At 34.0% G+C, this 25,192-nt stretch overlaps 1 protein-coding gene across 1 annotated transcript; it reads right to left on the bottom strand.

Annotated features, from left to right (window-relative positions):
* Nucleotides 1-507: 507 nt before the first annotated feature.
* On the bottom strand, nucleotides 508-23,676 carry LOC145191551 (uncharacterized). The gene is made up of 3 exons (XM_090085265.1): nucleotides 22,883-23,676; nucleotides 815-1,563; nucleotides 508-681 (listed from the first exon to the last, which is right to left on the bottom strand). Exons 1-3 carry the CDS (start codon nucleotides 23,349-23,351, stop codon nucleotides 508-510), a joined length of 1,392 nt encoding a protein of 463 aa, XP_089941391.1. The 5' UTR covers nucleotides 23,352-23,676.
* Nucleotides 23,677-25,192: the final 1,516 nt, after the last annotated feature.

Here is a 25,192-nt window from a genome sequence, read left to right as displayed (position 1 = left end):
GGGTGGAAATAAAAATGATTATGAGTTTTGGTACAATTACTAAAAATGGATAAAATTTTACCTTATATTGATGATTACATGTATGGTGATTGCAAATAGTTATGCATATTATGACATTTTTTAACTACTAATCTAAACATGTATCAATGGTTGAATATATGGTTGAAAATGGCGAAAATTGGTTATGCATATTGGGAACTTTTTCAAGTGAATTTCAAACATAGCTTAATGAATAAACAAAAAAAAAAATTTTAAAACTTTAAACACTGTTTTAGCCATGTGTTAATGGTCAAAAGCATGAATAAAATGGGCTGAGCTAGGTCTCAACTTTTGCTGCTACTTTTCAAACCTTGTGAAAAAACTAAACGTTGTTTAGTACCGCAGCAGTTTTATTGCTGATCATAAATAATCTAAACTGATAACAAACTATGCATATAATAAGTTATGCTTGTAATAAAATATGCTTAACATTTTATAGACAATTTTTCCTAACACCAGCACATGGTGTTAGGAAAAAATTTCAAGTAAAACGTCTGCGGCACTGGAAAACACATAATTAGGATAATGTACACTATCTTCAGGCCCGTTAGGATAAGATGCAGCCATCCAATAAACATCCAGGACAGGAAAGTTGTTTTCACACATTTTTTTTACGCAGTATGAATTCCATTGTATTGCTCTCTACAAAAAATAAAGTATTATTGCATTGTTTTTCATTTAAAGTAAAACACAGTTAACTCAAGTAAATTTATTTATCATTAGTTATTACATCTTTCATTTTTTAATAAGTACTTTAAAAGTAACTCCTCCAAACCTGCTTAATAAGATAACTTTCTAAATTATTTCTTTCAGATCCATGAAAAAACTTTTCTATATATGCTGGAGTCGTAGTTTTCCATATAACCTTAGGAAATCCTTCTAATAAAAGGCTCGCTTTCATCTTGGAAACTATAATGATGAACCCATCCATAAGCTCTTCCACTTGACTCATGTTAATATTTTTGAGTATATGTAGTCCAAAATTGATAAGCAACACACTGTCGTTATTTCTCATTGAACTTTCTAAAATAACGTCTTTAATGTAACTAAGAAATTCAGTTTGGTTAAAATCTTTATCATCAAATTGTGGAACATTTGGTTCGCCCAGATTATTTTTCAAAGGGTATGTCCATGTATATGTCAACTGGCAATTAAAATTCAAACATAGTCGAGTTAATCTCATTTGATTGCAAAATCGCACAGTCAATGAATCCCCATAAAACCAAAATGTTGGTTTGATTGTTGCATTTCGTTGAGATTTTACACTGAGATTTTTTAAGACAAGTTTTTGTTTCAAAATATTTTCAGTATCTGGTCTTACTGTTATGTATTTATTTTCTATCCAGTAACCGTGCGCTTTGTTAACAACACAAAACGGTTGAAAATGCCAACTCTGCAATTGTTCAAAATCTTTGGGTTGGTATGCAACTTTTTTAGCTTCAAAGTGAAATGTTTTAAACTCCAAAATATAATCATATACTTTACTGAAATAACTCTCATTCTGCCTTCTTCCTTGATAATCACCTAATATATAAGGAAAAGCGGGTTCTAGCGCATGAGCACAAAAAGCATGCACGACACATCAATTTTTTTAATGAAAGTAGTGTCTAAAATGCATATTTTGATATGTTTGAAGGTGATTTTGATGAATTTTCAGTTTTAAAAAGCGTGCATCCTTTTAAAAATGGTTTCTTCAAAAATTTAAAGCCTTTTTTCAAACCTCAGCGATGTTTCGTGTCTTGTAGTGACCGATGGCTAAGGTGTTGTGAGTGCCATCATTCCTTATCCTCTTATCATCGTTAGCGCTGAGTGCGACCTTGTTAATTTCTTCGGTGTAGACGTCATGTTGATGAGATCTGAAAACGTTCATGGTTGCAAGGTGTTCTTCCTTATTTATTAGGCAGTCATAGTAGTCTTGATGAGTGAGATGATTTTTGACCACACACTTTTTAACGCCTTTGCATTTTTTGTTTTCTTGATCTTCTTTTTCAATTTCTTCAGGGATGTAGTAGGAGTAGAGCTTAGGTCTAAGTCCAACAAATTGTGTGATTTGCTTACCACCGGTTTCATCTTTGAACTTGCCAATAATCTTTTTATTTAAGCCTACTTTGAATCCAACGTTTTTAATGGCAGGATGGTCTTTAGGAAAGTCGCTTGTGTCAAATTTGCTTTCTACGTCATTAGCAATGTCTTTATAGAAATCAGGAGTTTCAATTTCGTAAATGAGCGAGTCGGTGTCAGTCATGAGCAACTTAGCTTTATCACCGTATTTAGGTTTCATGTAGTCATAGTGGTGTTCAAACATGAGAGTCTTGCTCAGGTCGAGGATGCTCATTCCCAAGTAAACGGGTTTGTCGTAAGTGACTTGTGTTTTCTTCATGTGAATGGCAGTGAGGTTTTCATCAAAAATGGTGCTTCGACTAAACCTTTCCTTTTTGGATAGTTTCAAGACTTCTTTTCTTGTGGTAACCAGTTTAATATCGACATGTTTTAGAATGTTTTCCATGGTTTTACCAAAGACGGAGTTGTTCATAAGTTTGAAAAATTCCTTCTCAAATTCGTTTTTAGCTCTTGTTCTCTTTTGGGTGTTGCCATCAATGTACGATTTCATGAAAGGTTCTTCTTCAAAGCTGATTCCTCGATGAATTTTGGTGATGACAAGGCCAAGTCGTTCATAGAGTTTGAGGTTTTCATGATGAATGACGTATTTTGTTTTATGGTTTAAATTGGGAACCAGCTTTTCTACTTTTCCAATGGTTAATTTTTCAGGAGCCAAAGGATAGTCGTTGTGTAGATCGTGAAGCTCTTCAGGATAGCTCAAATCAACTTCGAGAAAGCAAGGCATGTTGCGCCAATTTTGAAGATCAGTCATCCATCTGAACTTTCTAACGGGAAGAGCTTTGCTCATAGCCCACCCATAAAGATTGTTGGCGTCTAAGTACTGAATAAATGTGGATGGTTTTGAAGGGTCATAGTTTGACATGTATTTGTTGTTAGCATTTCCAAGTCGATTCGAGATCATGCATATTCCACCGCGTATACCTTTTTGGATCATCTGTAGCATATCGATATCGGTGATCAAGTCCAGCTCAATTTTAGTTTCCTTTAACATAGCATCCCAGGCTAATCCAGGAGAGGTGTAATACCAAAGAGGGTCGAGACCGTAATATTCCATGCAAGTGTCTCTAAAATTTTCAAAGACATCGGCAAGGTTCATCACGTCGGACTTGTTGTATAGCTCGTGATAATCTCTAAAGGTTTTGCATCCAAATACGTTCCAAACGTTTAGAGCATGCGCATAGTCTTCATCGCTGATGTGTTTATCATCTAGTCTAGAATAAAAGGCTTCTTTGGGTGGCAATTGCGTTTCAGAAAAATTTTCAATCGAGTCCACCCATTCATAGGGGTAAACTCCTTTTCTTAGCAGCAAATTTCTTTGTTCTCCGCTGTAGAATGAATTGAGATGTTTGCACATGATGTCTCCTTTTTTAAATCTTCTATGAGCGCAGTCTTTACAATTGTCTTTGCACTTGCATTTTTTACCTTTCTTATCAAGACAGTCCTTTTTGCATGTCTTAGGGTCTAATTTGGAGCACTCCTCACACAAATCTTTAACAAGGTTTCCAGTCAAATCTGCTAACGAGCTTGGCATGAACCTGAAGCTGTCAACGAATCTTAAATCTCTATACACTTTTTTCGGTTTACCTTTCTTATCAGTCGAATCTCTTACTTTGATGCTTTTTGAGAAGCTGATGTATTTTTCTTCGCTGTTAGGTATGCAATTGAGTTTTCCGTTTTTCCCGCCTAATCTCTTGATGAACAAATGGCTGTCATAGCTAGTTAAGTTGTGAAAGACAACGGGAATAAATTTTTGAATTCGATATTTTTTATTGCAAGCATTATGAGCAGCACCGCGATACTTTCCAGTCAAATGACAGTGTTCCCATACTTTATCACCGTTAAGATCCTTTTTGCAAATGTGACATTCGGTTGCATCTTCAAACTTCTTTTCATCATCCTCAGTCTTTATTGGCTTATTCTTCCATTGCTGTTTCAGTGAATAACTATCGCAGCAAATCTTTAAAAAGTCAGCTTCAATACTGGTAACAAACTTTTTACCTACGTCATCGTCTTCGCTTTCGGCTGTGTACTCAACAGATTTAATTTTTAAGCCATCAGGTCCTACGATGTAATAGCTGAACGAGCTTGGAACATGCTTTTGATATTTTTTGGTGTATGACTGTTTTAAGTCAGGGGTGCAAGTGTTGATGGGCTTGATGAAACTTTCAAAGTCGGCATAGACACAGTACGGAACTCTCATGGTGTTGTTGTAGTTTTTAAACTGAACAGTCGACCCTTCTTTTGGAAGATCGATTCTCATTGGAGCGTTATCGTAGCAGTATTTTCGATGGATTTGAAGCTTTTCTTCAAGGTCGTAACCATGCATACAATTTCTGCAAAAATGTAGTTTTCTTTTTCCTTTTGTTGCTGAGGAGCCGGCAAACCTACTGAAATTGTTAATGAGGAAGTAATGGCTGTTTTTTTCGTTTGAGATAAGAAGCAAATCAACCAATACATTTCGATCATGAAATTTCGATATTTGCAAAGGTTACGGTTTATTCATTTCATACTCAAAGACGTTCACGCTAATGTTAGGATTATTTTTCTCAAACTTTTCGACATCAGTCACCTTTAGAGGAAATTCCATTCCTTCCCAATTGAGCTCTTTCGATTTTTCAATCAACTCATTGTCAATTCTTTCATTGTCTCTATTTTTCATGTTAAGAGCTCTGGTGACACACCACTTGAAGCATTGATCATCAGTGTTTTCCATGTTAATGATTGCTTTTTTGTTTTTCAACTTAACAGGTAGCTCCATGTAAGAAGATCCATTAAAAGGCACATAATCAGTAAAGCTGATATCCATTCTTACAATCTTTGACAAGACGCAATTGGATCCCATCTTGTTGTAATTGGCACTGCTTCCCAAGATTTTTTCTTCCATTTGACTCATGAGCTCTCTCACATCTGTACCCTTGAGTAATCTTTCCATGAAGGATGAAAAGTTAGCCGGCTGAGTAGTATCTTCGCCTGTTAAGATGCTTACACGCTTCATTTCACAGACAAGAGTCATTTTTACCTTTGTGTTGATTTCTCCTTGCATGGTTTGAATAGCAGACTCTCTCACCAAGTTTAAGAAAGAAACAATGTCTTGTTGTTGAGAAGACGGCTCGTAAGAAAATACTCTGGTGGAGCGTTCTGCTGAATGCTTAGTCATATCAAACTTGACTGTATAAGGAGCACCTCTTGAAGAAGGAGCCGGACTTGTAGACACTGAAGCGGTAACCGGAGCAGCAAATGCAACGTCTTTGATTGACTTGATCGTTTTTTCCACTCCGCTTTTTACGCTGTTCACTGCATTTTTCACCGCAGTTGGAACATATGGTTTAACGAGATCATTTAGTTGGTTGAAACCGTTGGATACAGCTGCCGTTAATCTTGAAAACCAGCCATCTTTAGCTGCAGTAGCAGGAGCCGGTTGTTGCAAATGAGCTGGTTTAGGAGCAATGACAGGCTTCACAACAACAGGTGGAATAATCGACGGCTTTGGAGCAATTGGCGGCTTTACAACAACAGGTCTCGGTGCAATCGCAGGACGCATAGCAGGTAAAGGTCTCGCCTCAGTCGTGCGTCTACGTGAACCACTTCCAATGATGGACTTTGGATCCATGGAAATTTGTAAAGCTTCAATGAGCTGAGCTTTTTTCATTTTATAGATGCCTTTGATATCATCACGACCTTTAGCCATCTCTCTTAATTCTTTCACAGTCTTGGTGGAATAGTTTCGATCTTTTCGATCATTAACAGGCTTTTTGGCACCAATGACAGGTTTTGTTGTTCTTATAGCTTCAGCGAGCTGTTCCCTTGTCATTTTGGTATAGCCTTTGATGTGCCTTTCTTTAGCATCTTTTTTTAACGATGCCATTGAGAATTTCGATTTATTTTCCATTTTTATTAACGGAAGAAAAAAATTTTCGGTGTTTTCTGAAGATTGGCGACTCATATTATTTCCACCGTGATTTTCCTTAAGTCAATTCAATTTTTTTAAAAATCTATGCGCATTGTCGGCATGTTTGAAAAGTCTTACACAAAAATTACGATGGTAACCATGACAACCGTTTTTCGATTCTTAAAAAAGAATTAAAAAATTCAAAGAATTTTCCAGTGACCTAAAGAGCCTTATAGCCATCTAGCAACCTACCATCTTTATTTACATATATAACCATACCAGAGCATGTATTGCCGTTTATCCCATGAAGATTAACTTTTATTTTTTCATCACCCGGCTTGTATAATTCATACCCTCCAAAATTTTCATCTTTATAAAATTTGCTTTGATTGTTACCCATCCTTTTTTAATCATCGTAAATTATTCATCTCGAATTCAAATTTTTTTGATTCTTCAAAAAGACCTTATAATCTGCTTCAATCTTATCCTCTATTTCTTTATTTAACAAACGCAATTTGTTCATCCATAACGTTATTTCATCGATCAACAGAGACATTTTTCTTTTAATAGATCTTTTCATTTCAATGGTCTCTCTCATTTTCGAAATTTTTGCCAATTTATTTTTTATTTTCAACAATTCATTTCTGTTTATTCTCTTACCCTTTTTCCATAAAATAATTTCTTCCTTTTCTTCTCTCATATTTTTTAATCCTTCTTCGTAATCTCGACTTTCCTCCTCCAACTCAGCCTTTTCCTTTTCCAAATCTTTTAAAATTTTTTCACTAATTCTAAGACTAAGATAACCTAACGATTTTCGCAAACGTTTCAATTCTTCTTTTATTTTTAAAAATTCATTACTTTTACTCATATATACATCATGCAAAGCTGTCACAAAATTCTGACAAATATTAATTTTACTTTCGATTTCAGCCCTATCAAAATCATTTTTTATTTCAGCCATCTTTTTTAATTGTCGTAAATGATCTTACTCGAGTTCAATTTTTTTTCAGCAAACTTACAATTTTTCATGTTCATCATCATTTTTCAACTCTTTTTTGAAGACTTGAAAAAATCAACGAGGGTAAAGAATTTCAAACTTGATTCCATTGTCTACCTTTCCATTTCGATTAGCAAAATATTCACATTTATGTCCAGTTCCTTTCACTGCCTTGTAAATAGACTTGTATTCAGTCACCTCACCCGTTTCAACGTTGGTCAATCTCACAGTGACTGGATTTTTTCTTGCCGAACGAAGCCAGTCCCATTTTTGACTACCAACTGGTCTGCACTCTTTCACACTTTCCAAAAGATCATCTTTACTAATCAAGTTATTTTCAACTGCAAGCATCATCAGACCTAATAATTTGTTTGAGGTTTTGGTGACTCCGTTTTCCCTAAGCAAATTTTTCAAATACGACGTTGTATATCTCATTTTATTAACGGAAGAAAAAAAATTTTTTAGATCATTTCATGATCCGTGGTGCGCATTAGATCATTTCTGAAGGGTGTAAAAATTCAAACTTGATTCCATTGTATACCTTTCCATCTCGAAGCTTAAAATATCTCCATCCATGACCAGTTTCTTTCTCCGCTTTGTAAAGAGACTTGTACTCAGTCACCTCACCTGTTTCAACATTGGTCATTCTTATAGCGAGTGGATTTTTCTTAATAAAACAAAGCTTTTCATATTTTGGATCAGTAGGTTTCTTTTCTTGCGGTTCACGACGTTTTCTCTTTTCTGTCGCTCTCTCCAAAATATCATCTTTACTGATCAAGTTATTTTCAATCGCAAGCATCAACAACGTTGGCATACTTTTAGATGTTTTAGTAATACCGTTTTCATTCAGCAACTCTTTCAAAAACTTTTTTGTGTAGTACATTTATTTACGCCGTGATTTTTTTTAAGTCAATTCAATTTTTTTTTTCGTCAATAACAGGCTTTGTTGTTTTCACTGCTTTGATAAGTTTTCATTTGCTCTTTAACGTTTTGTTATCCATTTTTTAGATAAAAAACTAAAAATCATTTCCATGGATCTAAAAGATCTAATAAACAACGTTCATGTTTGCTCCGTCTGAAACAAAATTAAGCATCTTGTCAGAAATCACCACGGCAAAGATAACTGTATTTGCAACAGTTGAAGTTCGAAATTTAAGGTTGATCACCAACTCAGCTGTTTCTGAAACCACTCTTTCTTTTTGCTTGCTGATATCCACAAAGAACAAGGGAAAAAGCTTGATATAATGAAACAAGGACAACCCAGATTGGCAAACAAGTTCGTTTGTGCCGTAATATTTTTCATCAAAAGAAAACGTATCTGCGTAAGCCATGGTCACTTTCTTTTCGCTAAAATTCAAGTCGTAATTATAATTGGGATACTTTATTCCATTGACGGTCACGTAAAAATTGCTAATATCGCAATGGTCGAATAGCGATGGATTTGCAGTTTGACTAGAGGGTCTGTTCGTCTGAAGTCCAAACAAAATATACGACGGAACGCTTTTGTCGGTGATTCTTCCAAGCGACCAGGTAAATTCGGTTTGACCAGCAGGAATAAGCTGTCTTTCGCATTTGTTTGCCTTGTAAGCCACTTGAATGGGAATCTTTTGAGCTATTAAACTCATAAATTCAGCATTTCTCGAGACACTCAATTCAGCGCGTGGCATATAAAGCCTGAATTTTTTAAGATCGATCATTCCTGCACTAGCGCTCTGATGGTGATGGTGTGTCTAAACCCATACACCACTTTATCATAGGTTTCACAAAAACCAAAAATATGCTTCAAAGGTATCCTGAACGAAAAAGCGCCAACGGATGTAGTGTCTGCAAACAAATGGTCTCGTCTAACTTTAAATCCTTCATTTTCAACAAGATTTGATGTGTCCGTGAACCACATTTGCTTCATACCATCTGTCATCTGAAATCCGTGAGGGTATTTCAACACTCCAAGAATGGTAGTGGCATGACCTGGATAAATAACTCTTTCTACTTGCTCTCCAGATAAGTCATAAGTCACGTCGTTAAACAAATACATCAAAGCATTATTCACCAAGGCGATCTTGTCTGTGGCTTCGTAAAAGGTTCCATCACTCTTTTTCAACACTCCTTCAATAAGAATGTAAGCCTCTGATGGAAGTGTTTTAATGGACTGACAGTCAATTTCAAAAGTAATCGTTCCTGAAGAATTTAAATCAAGATTGGTTGGAAGGTACTCGAAAAAATCCAACTTTTCAATTCCAGTGTCATACTCGGGTTTATCAGTCAGTCTTAATCGATCGGTAGTTATCATTTTCATTGAATCGAAGTTTTTTTATATCATTTCATCAGATTCTTGGAATCCGTGGAAATCATAAATGATTTTTATGCGATCTTCATTCCTCTTCCCATCTTCACCAGGTCTTGGATTCGAATCGCATTCTGTTTCGACATTTTACTAATGGATGAACCAGTCTTTAATTTCTCAATGGTCTTTTTACCTTTATCCACAGTCGCATCTCTAGCAGCAGAAACGGCAGAAAGAGCCAACTCTGTACCGGCAGATTTTGCAGCTGTAATCGCTTCTTGTCCAATTTTGCTTGATGCAGCATTTTTAAGCATAGTCATTGTTGCCTTTGACATACTTGAAGCAGCTGCTCTTTTGATGAAATTTTTAATCAAGTCTACAATGCCACCTCCTCCAACAACGTTCTTTTTCACATATCTTCTCTTGTTCACAATGAGCATTTTTCGTTAAGATCCTTTCATGTTAGATCCTTTTGGATCCGTGGTGACAATGTCGCATTAAATCTTTTGGATCCGTGGTGACAATGTCGCATTAGATCTTATCAATCGTCTTCATTAACAACTTGTATTCCCCTTTATTAATTTCCTTTTGTCTCAACAGCTCATCGCAAATGCTTACAGCTACATTTCTCGATGCTGTATTTCCAGCATGCCAGGAAGCAATACTCAATTCAAGCTTTTCCACCAACGCATTCGGATCGCTCGGAAGAATAATCACTCCACGACCTTTTTTCCCTTTTTCAATACGCACCATTTTTTCCCAAATAGGAGCAATAAGTTTCTGATACTTTGCTCTTCTTGAAGCTTTCGGTTTGTGAGGTTGCGTATCAGATCGTATAGCATCACTGTCCATTAAAATTTTTTCATAATTCTCCAAGTCTTCATCCGTATACTCGCTCGGTATTTCAAACTTGGTCATGAGCTCCCAAAGACCTTTTGTTCTTTCATACCTTTCATCACCAACAATAATGTCATCTCCATCCATTTTAACCTCCATTTTACCGATGAACATTTTATCTCCAACTTTATTCACTTCAAAAGGCATTTTGGATACAAACTTTCCTTTAAGCATCTTTTCGTTGCTTTCGATGAGCGGTCTAAACAGCTTGCTCGCATTAGCTTGAAAATCAGCATCTAAAATGTTGCTGTTGATGCTGTCTTGATAAATCCCCTTTCTTCTCTCATTAATCTCTCTCACAATTTCTTCCCTTTTATTAGCATCATATATTTTAAAAAAAGGCATCTTTTTAAAATACGTTAATAAAAAATCATAAGTTGGTTTCTTCATCAATGATCCTTTGGAATCCGTGGAAAAAATTAATTTTTCTTAAACATATTGTTGAACGCTTGAATCGCGTCATCTCGACCTTTTTGGATCAAGTTTTCTTTCATCACTTCATCAATACCCTTTTTAGTTTTGGTTCGTATTTCCTCCATCAGGGTCTTAAACTTTTGAAGCTCATCAAGAATCAACTGAAACTCTGAATCGCTTATTCTTCCATCCACCAACGCTTTGTAAATGTGCTCGCTGATCGTGTTCAATTTAGACTCAGCCAACACTTTTATCTTTTCATGCTTTTCCGCTTTTAAAGCCATTCTTTTGTTCACTTGACTGCCAACAATCGATAAAAAACCCATTCCAATAGCCACACCTTCACACGCAATCGCTGCTGGACTTGCAATAACCGTTGACAAAAGACCTATTCCAGTTACACCCAATGCTATGCACAATCCCTGCATCGTATTGTCCACATTCGAAATGATCCTGAAAACGCGATGGTACTTTTTGCTCAAAGCCATTCTTTTCACTTTTTCAGTTTCTAACTCTTTCTGAATCTCACCGATCTTTTGAAGACGATGCCCTTCATCTACAGGAGCAGAAGGAAGAACTGGATAAAGTTTTTCATGATGAATCTCCATTTTTTCACTAAGAAAGATTATTTTAAATCAATGTGCGTAATCGTGCAGAGCTTTTCGCCTTTTTTAACAATCACGTCCTCTTTGCTGTTGCTGTTCACGTCCATAATAACGTTCTCTACAGACTCTGAAATAATGACTTCGTTCTTTCTATAATTCAACTGCTCAGTGATTTTATTCATTAATGTCAGCACTGCAACACCTTTCTCAAAATTCAGTCCAATGGATAAAGCTATCGTTGTATGGGAGAGAGCAGCAAATTTAATGTCTTTCTGAGCAAAAATCTCATACTGTCCTTTATCGTTATAATAGGGTGGATGAACCAACGGTTTCGTAGAAACAATAATGTTACTCGGTCTTCTCTCTTCCAACTCTCTGATCCTCTCTTCTAAAAATTTTAGTTGCAATTCCAAACTGTGAACTTCAGCTGAGGCAACATTTCTAAAAAACTTGTGAGGAGCGTACATTTTTGGAAAATTCGATTTTTTAGATCCTTTTTGCAGACTAACCAACTCTTTATTGTCCACCCACGAATTAAACGAGTTTGGATATCCCAACCATTTGACTAACGATCTGGTCTTTGTTTTACGAACGATTTTTTCAATCCTGAATATATCCTGGTGCGTCTTTTGCATCTCCTGCTCATAAAAAGTACCTTGAATTTCTTCACCGTTGGCATCAGCGATTTTATACGTGGGAGGATTCGTATGCTGAACATTTGACACGGTAAAAACCTCCTCAGTCCATCTTGGCGTATACCCCTTTTCAAAATGAGACTTCTTTTTTACGATCCTCACTTGATCACCCATTGAAAATTTTGGTTTTGCTGGTAATTCTTGATCCTTTCCATACAGATTCCACCATACCCTACCTTTATTCTTTTCATCGCTGGCTTCCACTGGAGTCATCTTGATGGAAGAGTGCTTTGTGTTGTTGTAATTTTTCACCATCTCATCCAAAACGTCAACGTATTTATTGGTATTGTTGGCTGAAAAATATTTAAACATCCTCTCTTTCATCGTTCTGTTCCATCGCTCAACGACACAACTTTTTTCCTCGTTTTCAGTAGAGTACGATTGAACACCCAACGCTCTCACGTGCTTGTTGTAAAATTCTTTTCCTTTATCTACCCACAATTTAATGCATTTTCTTTCTTGGAATATCTTTTTCAACGCTTCGGCCACTTCAAAGCCTGTTTTGCTTTTTAACGGAAAAATCCATCCATACTTTGAAAACACGTCAATCACCATGAGCAAATATTTTACACCGTTGTTGAATTTTGAAAAAGATTGCATGTCCACCAAATCTGCAGCCCATATTTCGTCGAGGCCGTTCACAATCACCCTTCTTCTTTTAAAATGATGAATGACAGGTTTATGAAGCTCCTCTGCAAGCTGGTCAGTCCATTTCAAATCAATCACACCTAATCCGAATTTAGCTTTGGCTTTGATGATGGGAGCGATAATCTTTCTTTCGTTGATCTCTTTTTGAGTGGGGTTTGGAATGGAGTTCATTTCTTCAAGCATCATTTGATCTGCTAAATTTCTGCTTTGAACGTCGTTTAAATATTTATATGCTAAATCGTGGTGATACGCTGCATTGTCCACTCTGTCTACCGGCTTGCTCCAATCTTGATACATGTCGGTGGATGTGAGCCTTTTGTCCAGGTTTGTGCCGGGTCCTGCAAAGTTCATCCCAGGAATATCCATTTCTCCTGGAAATTTTGCCCATGGAAGCTTCACTTTGCTCGACAGCTTGTTGATCGATTCCACCAAATCACCTCCTTTTGTAGCAGATGAATGTGCAATAAATTGACATTTGGTCGTTCCGCAAGAGTCGCAAGTCCCTTTCAACATAGGTCTATTGTTTTTTGTCATCTCCTTTTTCAAGTGAATGGTTTCAGTTGCTCTTTTGCATTTAACACAATACATTTTAACATATATAAATAAGTTTTTTTAACATAAAAATGGACATTGTTGACTTGTCATATGATAAAGAAAGCACAAGAAATCATAACAAATTCTTTCCAAGAGACATTCGAGGACTCATCGTTGGAAAATCTGGCTGTGGAAAAACAACATTGATGTTAAACCTGTTATTAAGACCTGGATGGCTTGATTATAATCACTTGCAAGTCTTTGGCAAATCCCTTTTCCAACCTGAATACAAAATACTCAAAAAAGGCTTTGAAAATAACCTTCCAAAAGAAATCATTCTCCTATTGCTTAATAAAAACAAGATGAAAAAATTGAATTTAAACCCTAAAGATGCGATTAATGAACTTTCTAAAAATTTGCAAAATTTCCATGGATCTGAAGGATCTAAAAATTCTTTCCATGGATCTGAAAACATAGAGTGTCAGTTTTTCGAAAGTGAAGAAGACGTGCCTGACCCTTCCGTACTTGATAAAGCCAAAAACAATTTGATGATCTTTGACGATTTAAAAGGAGAAAAGCAAAGCATGTGTGAAAAATATTATACCAAAGGAAGACACTCCAACGTCGACATGTTTTACCTTGCTCAACATTTTTTCGATCTTGACGGACATGCCATTAGAACCAATGCTAATTTTATTTGTCTATTCCCTCAAGACGATGGAACTGTTGGTGAAATTTATAAAAGACACGCCTCATGTGATATGGACATAAAAGAATTTAGAAAGTTTTGTAGAGATTGCTGGTCTAAACCTCGTGGATTTGTCGTCATTGATCTCTCCTCTGAAAAAGATAATGGAAAATACCGAAGCGGGTTGGACGATTTTTATTTTCTCGACTGATCCAAAAGGATTTAAAAAATTTTCTCGCCGTAAAAAAATGCCAGGTACTTTAATCGATGCAGATAGTGAATCAAGTGTTATCACGACTGATTTTTTAGACAAAATCGTCTTTGAAAAAGGAAAAAGATACGAAATGGCTTTTATCGGACTTGATACCTATAACACTATTCCAAACATAAACAGCAAAAATAATTCACTCAAATACAGCATGAACAATGGCGCTCATTGGGAAACCGTTATCATCCCTGACGGAAGCTACGAAATTAAAGACATCAATGAGTTTATTCAAAGGTCAATTTTAAACACAATAAAATCAGCTCAACGCGGAAGCTATATCATCGCAAATAAAATAAATTACTCTTCAAACAATCTTCAAATCGGAATCAACATTAATACTTTAAAATCAACCATTAAACTTGGAGCGAATTATCTGATTGACTTTGACGTGGAGAACAGCATTGCTTCAGTTTTAGGGTTTACCAAAAGAAAATTAAGCTCCAATTCTGAATACGAGTCTGATCATATCGCTAAAATTTTAAGCATCAACACCATTAGAATTGTTAATAACATCGTCGGATCATCCTTCGTTAATGGTAAGCTATTAAACTGCCTCTACTCCTTCTTCCCGAAAGTTGACCCTGGTCGTAAAATCACCGAAAGACCTAAGCATTTGATGTATCTTCCTGTTCAAGTTCCTGAAATTACAACCATGGTTACTCGCATCATTGATCAAAATGGAGATTTGGTCGATTTTCGTGGAGAAGTAATCACTATCCGTTATCACATTCAAGAAGTGAAATAAATAAATTTCTTAACTCTATAAAATGTATCAAAACATCAAACTCAACATCTCGCAAGGCCAATCCGACAAGATTAAAAAAGCGATGCATGATAAAACTGCAACCAGCATAAAACTCACTCATCAAGACTTGAACGGCGAACATGTTCTTGCTGTCACGCAAACCCAACTCAACCAAATTAGAAAAGCCTACGAAGCTGGAAAAGGTGTCACGCTCAAACTCAGCAAAAAACAACTCATGCACAACGCAAAAGTAGAAGGTGGATTCTTCGGTGCCCTTTTACCTTTATTAGGAACGCTTGCCTCTCGTGCAGCTCCAGTACTTGCAAAAGGTTTATTGGGTGGACTTGCTTCATCTGCCGGCTCAGCTATGGTTGATTCTATCGCTGGACGAGGTGTCAATCATACAGCTAAAGCTAATAAACCCAAAACATTTTACTTGAGCAAAGATGGAGAAGGAATAAAAATAACCGAATTTGGCTCTGGCTTATTCTTAAAACCTTGGAATGGCAACACTCAAGGCGATGGACTCTTTGTTAAAACTGGAAAAGGACTCTTTATTAAAACTGGAAAAGGACATGAAATAACAGGAGGATTCATCGGCGCTCTACTCCCCTTGCTCGGTACGCTTGCAACCACTATTATTTCCGGTTCTGGTTTACTCCTCGGTCCCAATTCACCCTTCAATAGCATACCCATTCTTGGATCCATTCTTTAAGCGACATTGTCACCATGAATCATAAAATTATTTAGTTAAACTTTTTAACAAATTTTTAAAAAATGATCAACGTTGAAGGAATTGTTTTACCAAACGAAGCCTTAACCAACTTTCAACTGATAAAAGCTGCTAAAGAATTAAAATTAGAAAACTTTCGTGGAGTTCTTGTAAGAGACGAGTTACCGAAAAAACCGAGAAGAAAAGAATGCGGTATTGCAAACACTGGCGATTCAAGCACTGGAGGATTTCATTGGGTGTGCTGGTACAAAGACGACGATAAGAAGTACAGCTTTGACTCTTACGCTCAACCTCCTCTTGTCGAACTGGTTGACTATTTAAAAAGCCCCGTTTATTACAACAGCGAAAGGGTTCAGTTTGGTAACACCTCTTATTGCGGTCACTTGTGTCTTTACGTCTTGAAAAAATTGAATGAAGGAACTGCTTTTCAGGACGTTGTCAACACCTTGTGGTGACTGTCTAATAAATAAGGAAGAACACCTTGCAACCATGAACGTTTTCAGATCTCATCAACATGACGTCTACACCAAAGAAATTAACAAGGTCGCACTCAGCGCTAACGATGATAAGAGGATAAGGAATGATGGCACTCACAACACCTTCGCCATCGGTCACTACAAGACACGAAACATCGCTGAGGTTTGAAAAAAGGCTTTAAATTTTTGAAGAAACCATTTTTAAAAGGATGCACGTTTTTTAAAACTGAAAATTCATCAAAATCACCTTCAAACATATCAAAATATGCATTTTAGACACTACTTTCATTAAAAAAATTGATGTGTCGTGCATGCTTTTTGTGCTCATGCGCTAGAACCCGCTTTTCCTTATATATCACCTAAACAAAGGTTTAAAAGAACTATTACGAAGGGAATGGTATATGGTTGCACAATTTAACAATTCTACCTAAATTTTTTAAATTTTAAAAAAATATTTTATGGCAATATTTCATAGCAATATTACTAGGCAATATTTGATGGCAATATTAAGGGTTTTTGTGAATACGGAATGATTTTTAAAACAAGATGTTTTTATAAGAAAATATTTCTTTCATTGTTGAGCTGGTCGCGAGAAAACTACAAATTATCAATAAACTCTACTTTTGAATCTCGATACAAAGAGTGGTTTTTACAATTGAGTTTTTATTGCTATTTTTTTTAACTTAACAGATTGAGACACTATTTACACTAAACCGATATTCGATGATTACATCCATACTACCTTTTCACGAGAAGGACATGCACTACTTACTCTATTTCTTCATCTCTAAAGAGCCCCCATTTTCTGTAAATATTATACTGATTTATGTAAAAATAAGTGAATCAGGACTCGGGATCTAAAATCTGAGGATATAATTTCGATTGGGAAGTTTCTTCAGTGACAGTATGCATGTGTCCGCGCGTGTGAGTGTTAATTTATTTTTTGAATCAGTTTAATGTGAATCAGGGAGTATGCTTTTAATGGTACTCCCTGGCCAATAACGCGAAAAAGACTTTTTTTTTGATAATTGGGTTGCATTGGCTAAACTGGGCCTTGGTTTGCAATTGGATTTGATATGGAACTTGTATGAGATTTAAACTCATCAAGACATTAGACTCGCAACCTATCATTTATGGGAGAGCATAAAGTTTTTTTTATTTTATCAATAGTAGGCAAGTTTATTTTTAAATGGAAATTAGTTTTCTCTCGATTCTTGTATTTGATTTCAAACACGTACTAGTAAAGATGATGAATATAGTGTAGAGCATTCGAAGTTAACGTCAATTCATTTTTTCTAGGAAAGATGAGGATTTTCTGATTGCAGCTGATTAATTAAATGTTGTTACTACTGAGACGGAATCAACTCAAGAGATAACAGCTGGTCAAAAATGAGGGGCAGTGGTATGAAAGACTTTGTTAAACACAGCTTGAAGCGTCTAATGAGTACACTAATGGCTCATTAACATAATTAGACTGGCGAAAAAAACCGTTTATAAGTTATTAGGTCTCAGAAAAAAATATTTTTGCCAAGTTCAGAAGCCTGAGACCTAGGAAAAAGAATACTTAACATTTAACTGGAGTCAACAATCCTAAGTGATAGCAATTGAAATGTATGATGATGATGTCAAGTAAAATTCAGAACCAAATGCAAATCTCTTTGGAAAACATCTTTTGTTGCAGTTTAAGTATTGAAATTTTAGTTCTCGAATGGCATGATCTCTGAACAAAATTGGTGTGTGCTGATTTTACTCTGTGTAACTTAATACTTATTATGAAGATTGAATTTCAAGTCGGTAGTTTTATACTAAAAGTTATGTCTTTATTTAGCAGTTTGATTTAGATTGGCTTTATTTCCCGATATTAACGATATCTTGGTAAAAACGAGAACCAATCGTTAAACGAGTTTCTAGTTTAACGGGCTTAGTCAGTTAACGTTTAAAATTTTTTTTAATAATTATTTGCAAGTATTGCTAAATTTCTTTATTCAAAATTCTACCTCAACAACTTTATAATAAAGTTTAGTATTAAGGCTCGTTTTGCATCAGCTTATTTTTTAATACTTTACAAAAATTAAATGTAAGTTCTACAAATCGCGAGGTTAGAAATATTTTGTTCTATCTCCAAGTTTAAATGTTTGGAGAAAGTTTTTGATTTTTTCTAAAAGTAAAAATTGTTTAAAGTTTTAGCTTTTATTTTTAAAGAAATAATAACTTATGCTTTAAATAATTCATGTTTAAGCAAATTATTTAAAAAAAAATTATAAAATAATGCGTATTTTAAAAGTTATTATTACTAACTAAAGTTTATAACTCATTTTCTCCCAACTTTTAAAATTGGAGATAGAACAAAATAACTCTAACCTCTCGAAATGCTTCACTTACCCAAACGAGTTATGGTTGGCTTTGGTGTTTTGAACGTCAACAAAAATATTTGAAAACAGAATCAACTAATTAATATAAAAATATCAGGTTGAACATTTTTTTTGTTTGATACGAAATTTTTCATAGAAATAATAAATGATCGTTTATTGAGAAAATTCAGGAAAATCGGAGCTAATTATAGAATTTTTATTTCAGAAAAAAAGTCACAAGTAAAAAATGACCTAATAAAACCTAAAAAATCACCGGTATGAGAGGTTATAAGAAAAAAAGAACTTGGGGAATTGAAAATTTTCTTAACCTAATTTAAAAACACCTCAGGTTTGATCAGTCATCTCAGAACCATTATGTTTCAACTTTTAATGCTAATGAGAAAAAAAAAAAGGACGTTGTACAGTTCAATAAAAAAATTTTAAAATTTTCATAATTCAAATATCGACATGTGTTTATAAACTAATGACATATTTCTTCAGGAATTTAGTTTTGAAACTTTAATAGGGTTTTTTTTTTTTTTTTTTTTTTGCAGATAATTGATAATTTGTTAACTTTTTTTTTGATGAATTATCATTAAGCAGTTATTTAAAAAAAAAAAAAAAAAGTACTAAGTGATTAGAGCATCCCGCCATCGGAAATTGCGTAAATGCATAAATTCCGATGTGAGAAATAGTTTATAAAGGTGACTCCTATGCAGGGTCGGACTGGCTTGAAAAAACGGCCCGGGAAATTTGGTCATGGCGGCCCACTTCATTGTATGTTGCATATATTTTATATATATATGTATATATATATATATATATATATATATATATATATATATATATATATATATATATATATATATATATATATATATATATATATATATATAGGGGCGCCGAGAGCCTTCACGCCGCCCATGACAGCGACTATGATTAACGTCCTTATTTTTCTAAATTTACCTATTTTATATTATATAAAACACTGCTGTAAGTTGGAGTCTAGAAATAGTAGACATAATCGCTATTCAATATTGACTAGTAAAGCAACTTTTTCATCGTTTGACTAGTCGATGTCAAGACATCAATTATTGCATCGTTACTAATTCTCGAAAGAAGGTCTTTTTCACAAGATATCAGCATGAAGACTGTAAACTTGACTGGCTCATCAAATTTCTTAATCTGTTCAAAATATATTTCAATTTCAAAAATGACCTTTCACAAACAACTTGTGATGAGGATAATGTCAGCACAAATTTGTAAGCCAGAAACAAATTTGAATACGCAAGAATATGCAAGTTAAACTTCTAGAGGACAAAGTAACAACAAACAATACATTTTTTGCAAGATTTGCATTTATTTCTGTGGCTGTCACTGTTTTCCACTTCTGGGATTGTAAAGACAGATTCAGGTTCTTCGGATTTATATTGTTGCATGTTGTCCGAGACAGAGTCAGATACTTCCGTGTCAAATATCAAACTACATTCATCTTCAAGAGTTATTTCGAAACTTTCCCATTTTCCTTGCAAAGTCCGATAATTCCGTTTGAAGCTGATCTTTTGTTACACTAGCATCAAACTTTCTGAGCAACCCACTCAGATGCTGTAATGCTGACAAAGTTTTTACGTGCTTAACGTTTTTTAAACTTGCAGTGGTAGCACACTTGCTAACGCTTGTACTAACACCGCCTAAAGATAAAGCGCGCATGCTTAAATTCACTATTAATATAATACTATTTTCAATAAGCTCAAGATGGCCGCCAAAATTTATATAACTAGCGGGCAGATGGCCTTTAATTAGATATAATTAGAGGCCAGAAAGAAAGTTATTAAATTTTTAGTTAAATTTTAATTTACATTTTACTTGGAAAATAAAATGTAGCCTAACTAAAAATATAATATAATTTTTTATGCCAACCGGTTTTTTATGCCAAAATTTTGCTGTAATTTTGCGAAAACTTCGTAATTATAGATAAATACATCGGAAATACCACAATATTACGAGTTTACACTTTAAATACGATTTATTGTGAAATTACGCGAAAATATCGTACGATAATGCGTAAATCTCGAAATATATCGGAGAGTGCGTGAAATTCTCCCCATCGGCCTCGGACTACATCGCACCTCCGATGTGATACTATTTCTCACCATCGCATCACATAGGAGTCACCTTTATAAACTATTTCTCACATCGGAATTTACGCATTTACGCAATTTCCGATGGCGGGATGCTCTATAAGTGATAACTTATATGACAAAACTTGAACTTCGACTTTTCAAAAAAAACAACAAAAGAAACAGATTTAGCGATTGTATTTTGAGTTGGCAAATAAAGCAGTAGGGGAGAACCTTAATGAATGGGATGATTATTGAATGGGACAAACTCAGGTTCTTATACAAGCATCGATATAAGGATATTCAAATTCCTGTAACAAAGAGTGATAGAAACAAGAACTCAACTGACCGACTCATCCATCCTACTGCTCTATGACCGTAATGACAATGGATGTTATTGTGTTTTCGAATGTAAAAAGTAATTTTTAAAAATGCTTTTTTTTCTCTGATTTTGCAGCAATTTTTGAAGTTATGGAAAATAAAATTCCATGCTTAAATAGATAGCAGTCTCTAGTTCTACAGCGAGTAAAACATTCAAGCTTAATTAATGGTGTTTTTGGTGTGACTAATCATTTTTGGATAAAGTGATGCGCATATTGAATGGGACAAAGTACTACCTATTGAATGAATTTAATAAAGTATTATTTACAGCTCAGCAGAGGGATGCTGTTGTCCCTTACTTTTATCCCCATGGGTAATGGGTATTATTTACACACTTTTATACTGCAATATTTTACTTAAATAAAAATAACTAAATATAATATTCTATAATGAGAAAGTTCTGCTTTGATTGAAATTTAATTAGAGTTAAAATGTTTAAAGTTGAAAATATTTTTTGTGTGGGCTTTATGTATGTATCTATATATTTAACTACATTTACAATTAATAAACTAATTTGAAAAATGATTGAATTAAATACGTTTATTTTTAATTCTTTTATGTTTGCCCCATTCAATGAGACATACTTAATGAATGGGACAAATGTCATGCTCCAATAAAACTCTCTTTTTACCGATAGCCAAATGGAAATCCAATTTTCTTGTTTTACTATATCATTGAGCAAGAGTCGGTGGTTATCAAACATATTTAAATATATATATTAAACAATTTTATCTACGTTTAAAAAGCATTTTGTAAAAATTGTCCCATTCATTGAGGTTTTCCCCTTATTTAAAATAAAATTTAAAACAAATAATTATTTTAAAATAAATATTTTAGCATATTTTAAAATAAAATGTAAAAAAAAAAAAAAAAAAAAAAATTGGCGGAAATTTTATGCATTTACTAAAAACGAAGAAAATTGTTACAAAAAAGTTGCAAAAAAAGTTTATCAGAGAAATGAGTGAGAATAATGATAAAACATGAAGCTAAAAATACCGTGATTCAACAAGCCCTGGCAGGGCTAAGAAGTTGGGCTACCGAGACTTCAATACATTTATAAACAGGTTAGAAATAAATCGAGGCTGAGTAATGCTAGTTTGGCCGAGTTTTTCAACAAGAAATAACCAGCTGTTATCATGAGACAATAGGAAAAGAATTAAAGAAACGAAAAATAAAAAAGTATACATGCGACCTTCTATTGGTAATTTTACATAATCAGAATCAAATAAGTTTAAAAAAAAATATTTTTTTTTTTTTAAAGTTTAATTCGTTCTACTGCAAATTGATAAAAGCTATCAATTTTTTTATGAAAGTATGCGCGTACCTAAATATTTTGGGACAACTGTATAAGTACTATATATCCAGCTACCATAGACTCTTAGCGAACTTTTTCATCAGCTGGTCTACTAAATAAAAAAATGTTTTCTACAAAATAAAAAATTAAACACGGTGAAAACACCTTAAATTACATGCGTTTTTGCAGAGTTTCAAACAGAATGAAAAAATTATTGAAATATAACATAACTATTATAAATAATATAAATAATAAGAATAAATAATATAACTATTATATAACGGCTATTTAGTTTAAATAAATTTTTTTACTCGACTCAATTGATAATCAAACTCCTTGGTTATATTTGATTTTATTTATCAATGAGAAAAATATTCTTGCATAATTTTAATTTCGAAACTGCTTACACCCCAAAACTAATCTTGGGATCACCCAATTAGGAAAAATTAATCCCGTGTTAAAAAAAAAATTATCGTTAGGATCTCGTCCAGCTAAAATTTGTAAAACAAGCTGCGCAAAAATTCGATTTTTCAAACTAAAACGGTGAGTTTTATAAGCAAACTTTGGATGACTTAAATAGACAACAAAACTAGCAGAAGTCCGCCAACGGTGAAATACAAAATAGGAAAGTGTAATATATCTTGTGGCAGCTGTCACATTGAGACATTAGCAAATTTATAAAGAAGCATACAAATTCTTTTACCTTTCTTGAACCAATCTTTTGGAGGGTCTTTCAATCCATTAAAGTTACTAAACTCTAGCATTGCACTTATTGTGAAGTTACCTTCCAACGGCAGCCAAAATTCTCTACTATAAACTCCACTGTTGTTATCAATTAAAGGTACGTTAAAAGATACTGGCCCCATTACTTTTACCCACCAAAAGTCTCCTCCAACTCTTTTTACTCTGTTGCAATGATTAACTGTGTGGATAAACACATAACTTTTCAAACTCGGTGGATTTAACGCAATATTAAAAACTGTTTTTTTAAAATCGGTTTCTTTTCTTGGACAATCAGCTTCTGAGTTATTGCGGAGTACTTTTTTGTATTTCAAGTGAGCAGTAAAATGCATATTTGAGTGAAACAAGTACAACGCTATAAGTTTAAAAGTTAGAAGTGTAGCAATAATCAATATTATCGCTGTTTGTAAATTTTTGAAAAACCATCCCATCTTGAAAACCTGTTAGTTGTTGTGTCTTGCTCAACCGAGCTAAATTATTTGATTATAAATTTCAGTCAACGTACCTCTTTTAAAAAACTTTATTGAAAAGTTTTCATTCTTTAGTTTACAAACTATAATTTACTAAGTATGAAAATGGTAATAGCAACAACAACAGCTACAACATCTTAACGATAAAAAAATCAATCTGAAACCTTTAATTCATCAAGCTGAAGATTTATCAAGTTTCTTGCGAAAACTTTCAGCATTCTAAATTGAACCTCTTCTTGTTTTAAAACGATTAACCTCACAAGTAATAAAATTAAAAACATCATCAACATCAAACATTCTCTCTTAAGATTGTGACAAACAACAATTAAAAGCAATAATTAATAATCTTTTATTTGATCTAAAAAATAAAAGATTACAATTTATTACTAACATCATGTTACTTTAGCCGATATCATTTTACTTCAAAAGATTTTAATCATTTGATTGTTTTATTTTATTTGCAATTAAAAGCAGTCCGCCTTTATTGTCTATTCTTATCATTTTAATGCATAATAATGTTTAAAGAATCAGTTATCATATGCGTTCCTGCATTCCAATTGCAACAACAATAATTAAAGCTTTGGAAACAACCTCCAACGACGTCAGTGTTCAGGAGTTGAAAATTGTGTTGAAAAATGCAACGGAAAAACATTTTTCAGCAATTGAAGAAACAGAATATTATTCAGTTGCCACTATACTAGATCCATGATACAAATAGTATTTTTTCAGATCTGAAGCTGCTTTGCAAATTACTGAACACATTGTCATAACCCAAAGGAACAACTTTGAATTTCTTGAAGATGAATTGGCTCATGCAACTCAAATCTTATCTGGCGACAATGAAAAAACCCATCTCTTTTGCACATTATGTCAAAAAATATTGCGCAATCTCAAATTCAAACAGGACCAAATGCACATTCATCTACCAAAATGATGAAAGAAGTATAAAATGATTGTCAAATTACTTCTCAATGCTTCAGGTTTTGGAAAAGTATGAAAAAAATGCAAATACCAAAATCAAGTTAGCATTGACTAAGGTGACAAAAAAGTACCTCAAACCACCTACAACATCCACAAATATCGAAAGACTGCTTTCTACAGCTGGAGATATTCTCTCAAACGAAAGAAACAGACTCCAAAAATTTGGAAAAACCTATTTCGTCGAGAAAATCTTCCAGTTCTTTTTTGTTGGATTTTGTCATAAATTATTTTTGTTAACTGAATGTTTTTTTTAAATAACGACTCACTTTTTTTTAAAAAATAATTATTGATTTTCGGTTCCGGTTACAGTTCCTAGTCCAGTATGGGTTTGTTTTCTGTACTATTTCCGGTTAAGAATAATAAAAAGCTATTTTCAGTGCGGTTCCGTTTCCAGCAAAATTCAAGTTCCGGTCGATCACTAGTTTTGCTAGTGAGCAAACAATAATACGAAATTGTATTATATAAATATTTAATAGATTTTTCAACCTACTTTATATTTACAAGCTCTATTTATTCTAAAATGGTAGTAAAGTAAGACTGAACTAAAATTTCTATGGTAATTGCACGCCATTATTTAAAAGCTGTTGCTTTTTGTTAAAAATGCTGACATTTTCATGACAGCAATCAGTGCAAAAATAAAACGTAATTTTGTTGAAATCTCTTCTGATCCAGCACTTTGACCTTTTCCTTATATTAACCTTAGTTTTAGTTTGACATATGAGATACGTTAGACGTGTTAAAAGAACAAGCTGAAATATTTTTAGCAGTTTTTCTATATTGGCAAACTAACCTTTTATGTATAGTTAGATGTATAAGATACG

This window comes from Hydra viridissima, unplaced genomic scaffold (genome assembly GCF_058129835.1).
Source record: "Hydra viridissima isolate aposymbiotic clone 2 unplaced genomic scaffold, HvirCarnegie_v1 scaffold_4, whole genome shotgun sequence".
Classification (NCBI taxonomy): domain Eukaryota; kingdom Metazoa; phylum Cnidaria; class Hydrozoa; order Anthoathecata; family Hydridae; genus Hydra; species Hydra viridissima.
This window is presented reverse-complemented; position numbering and strand designations above follow the sequence as displayed.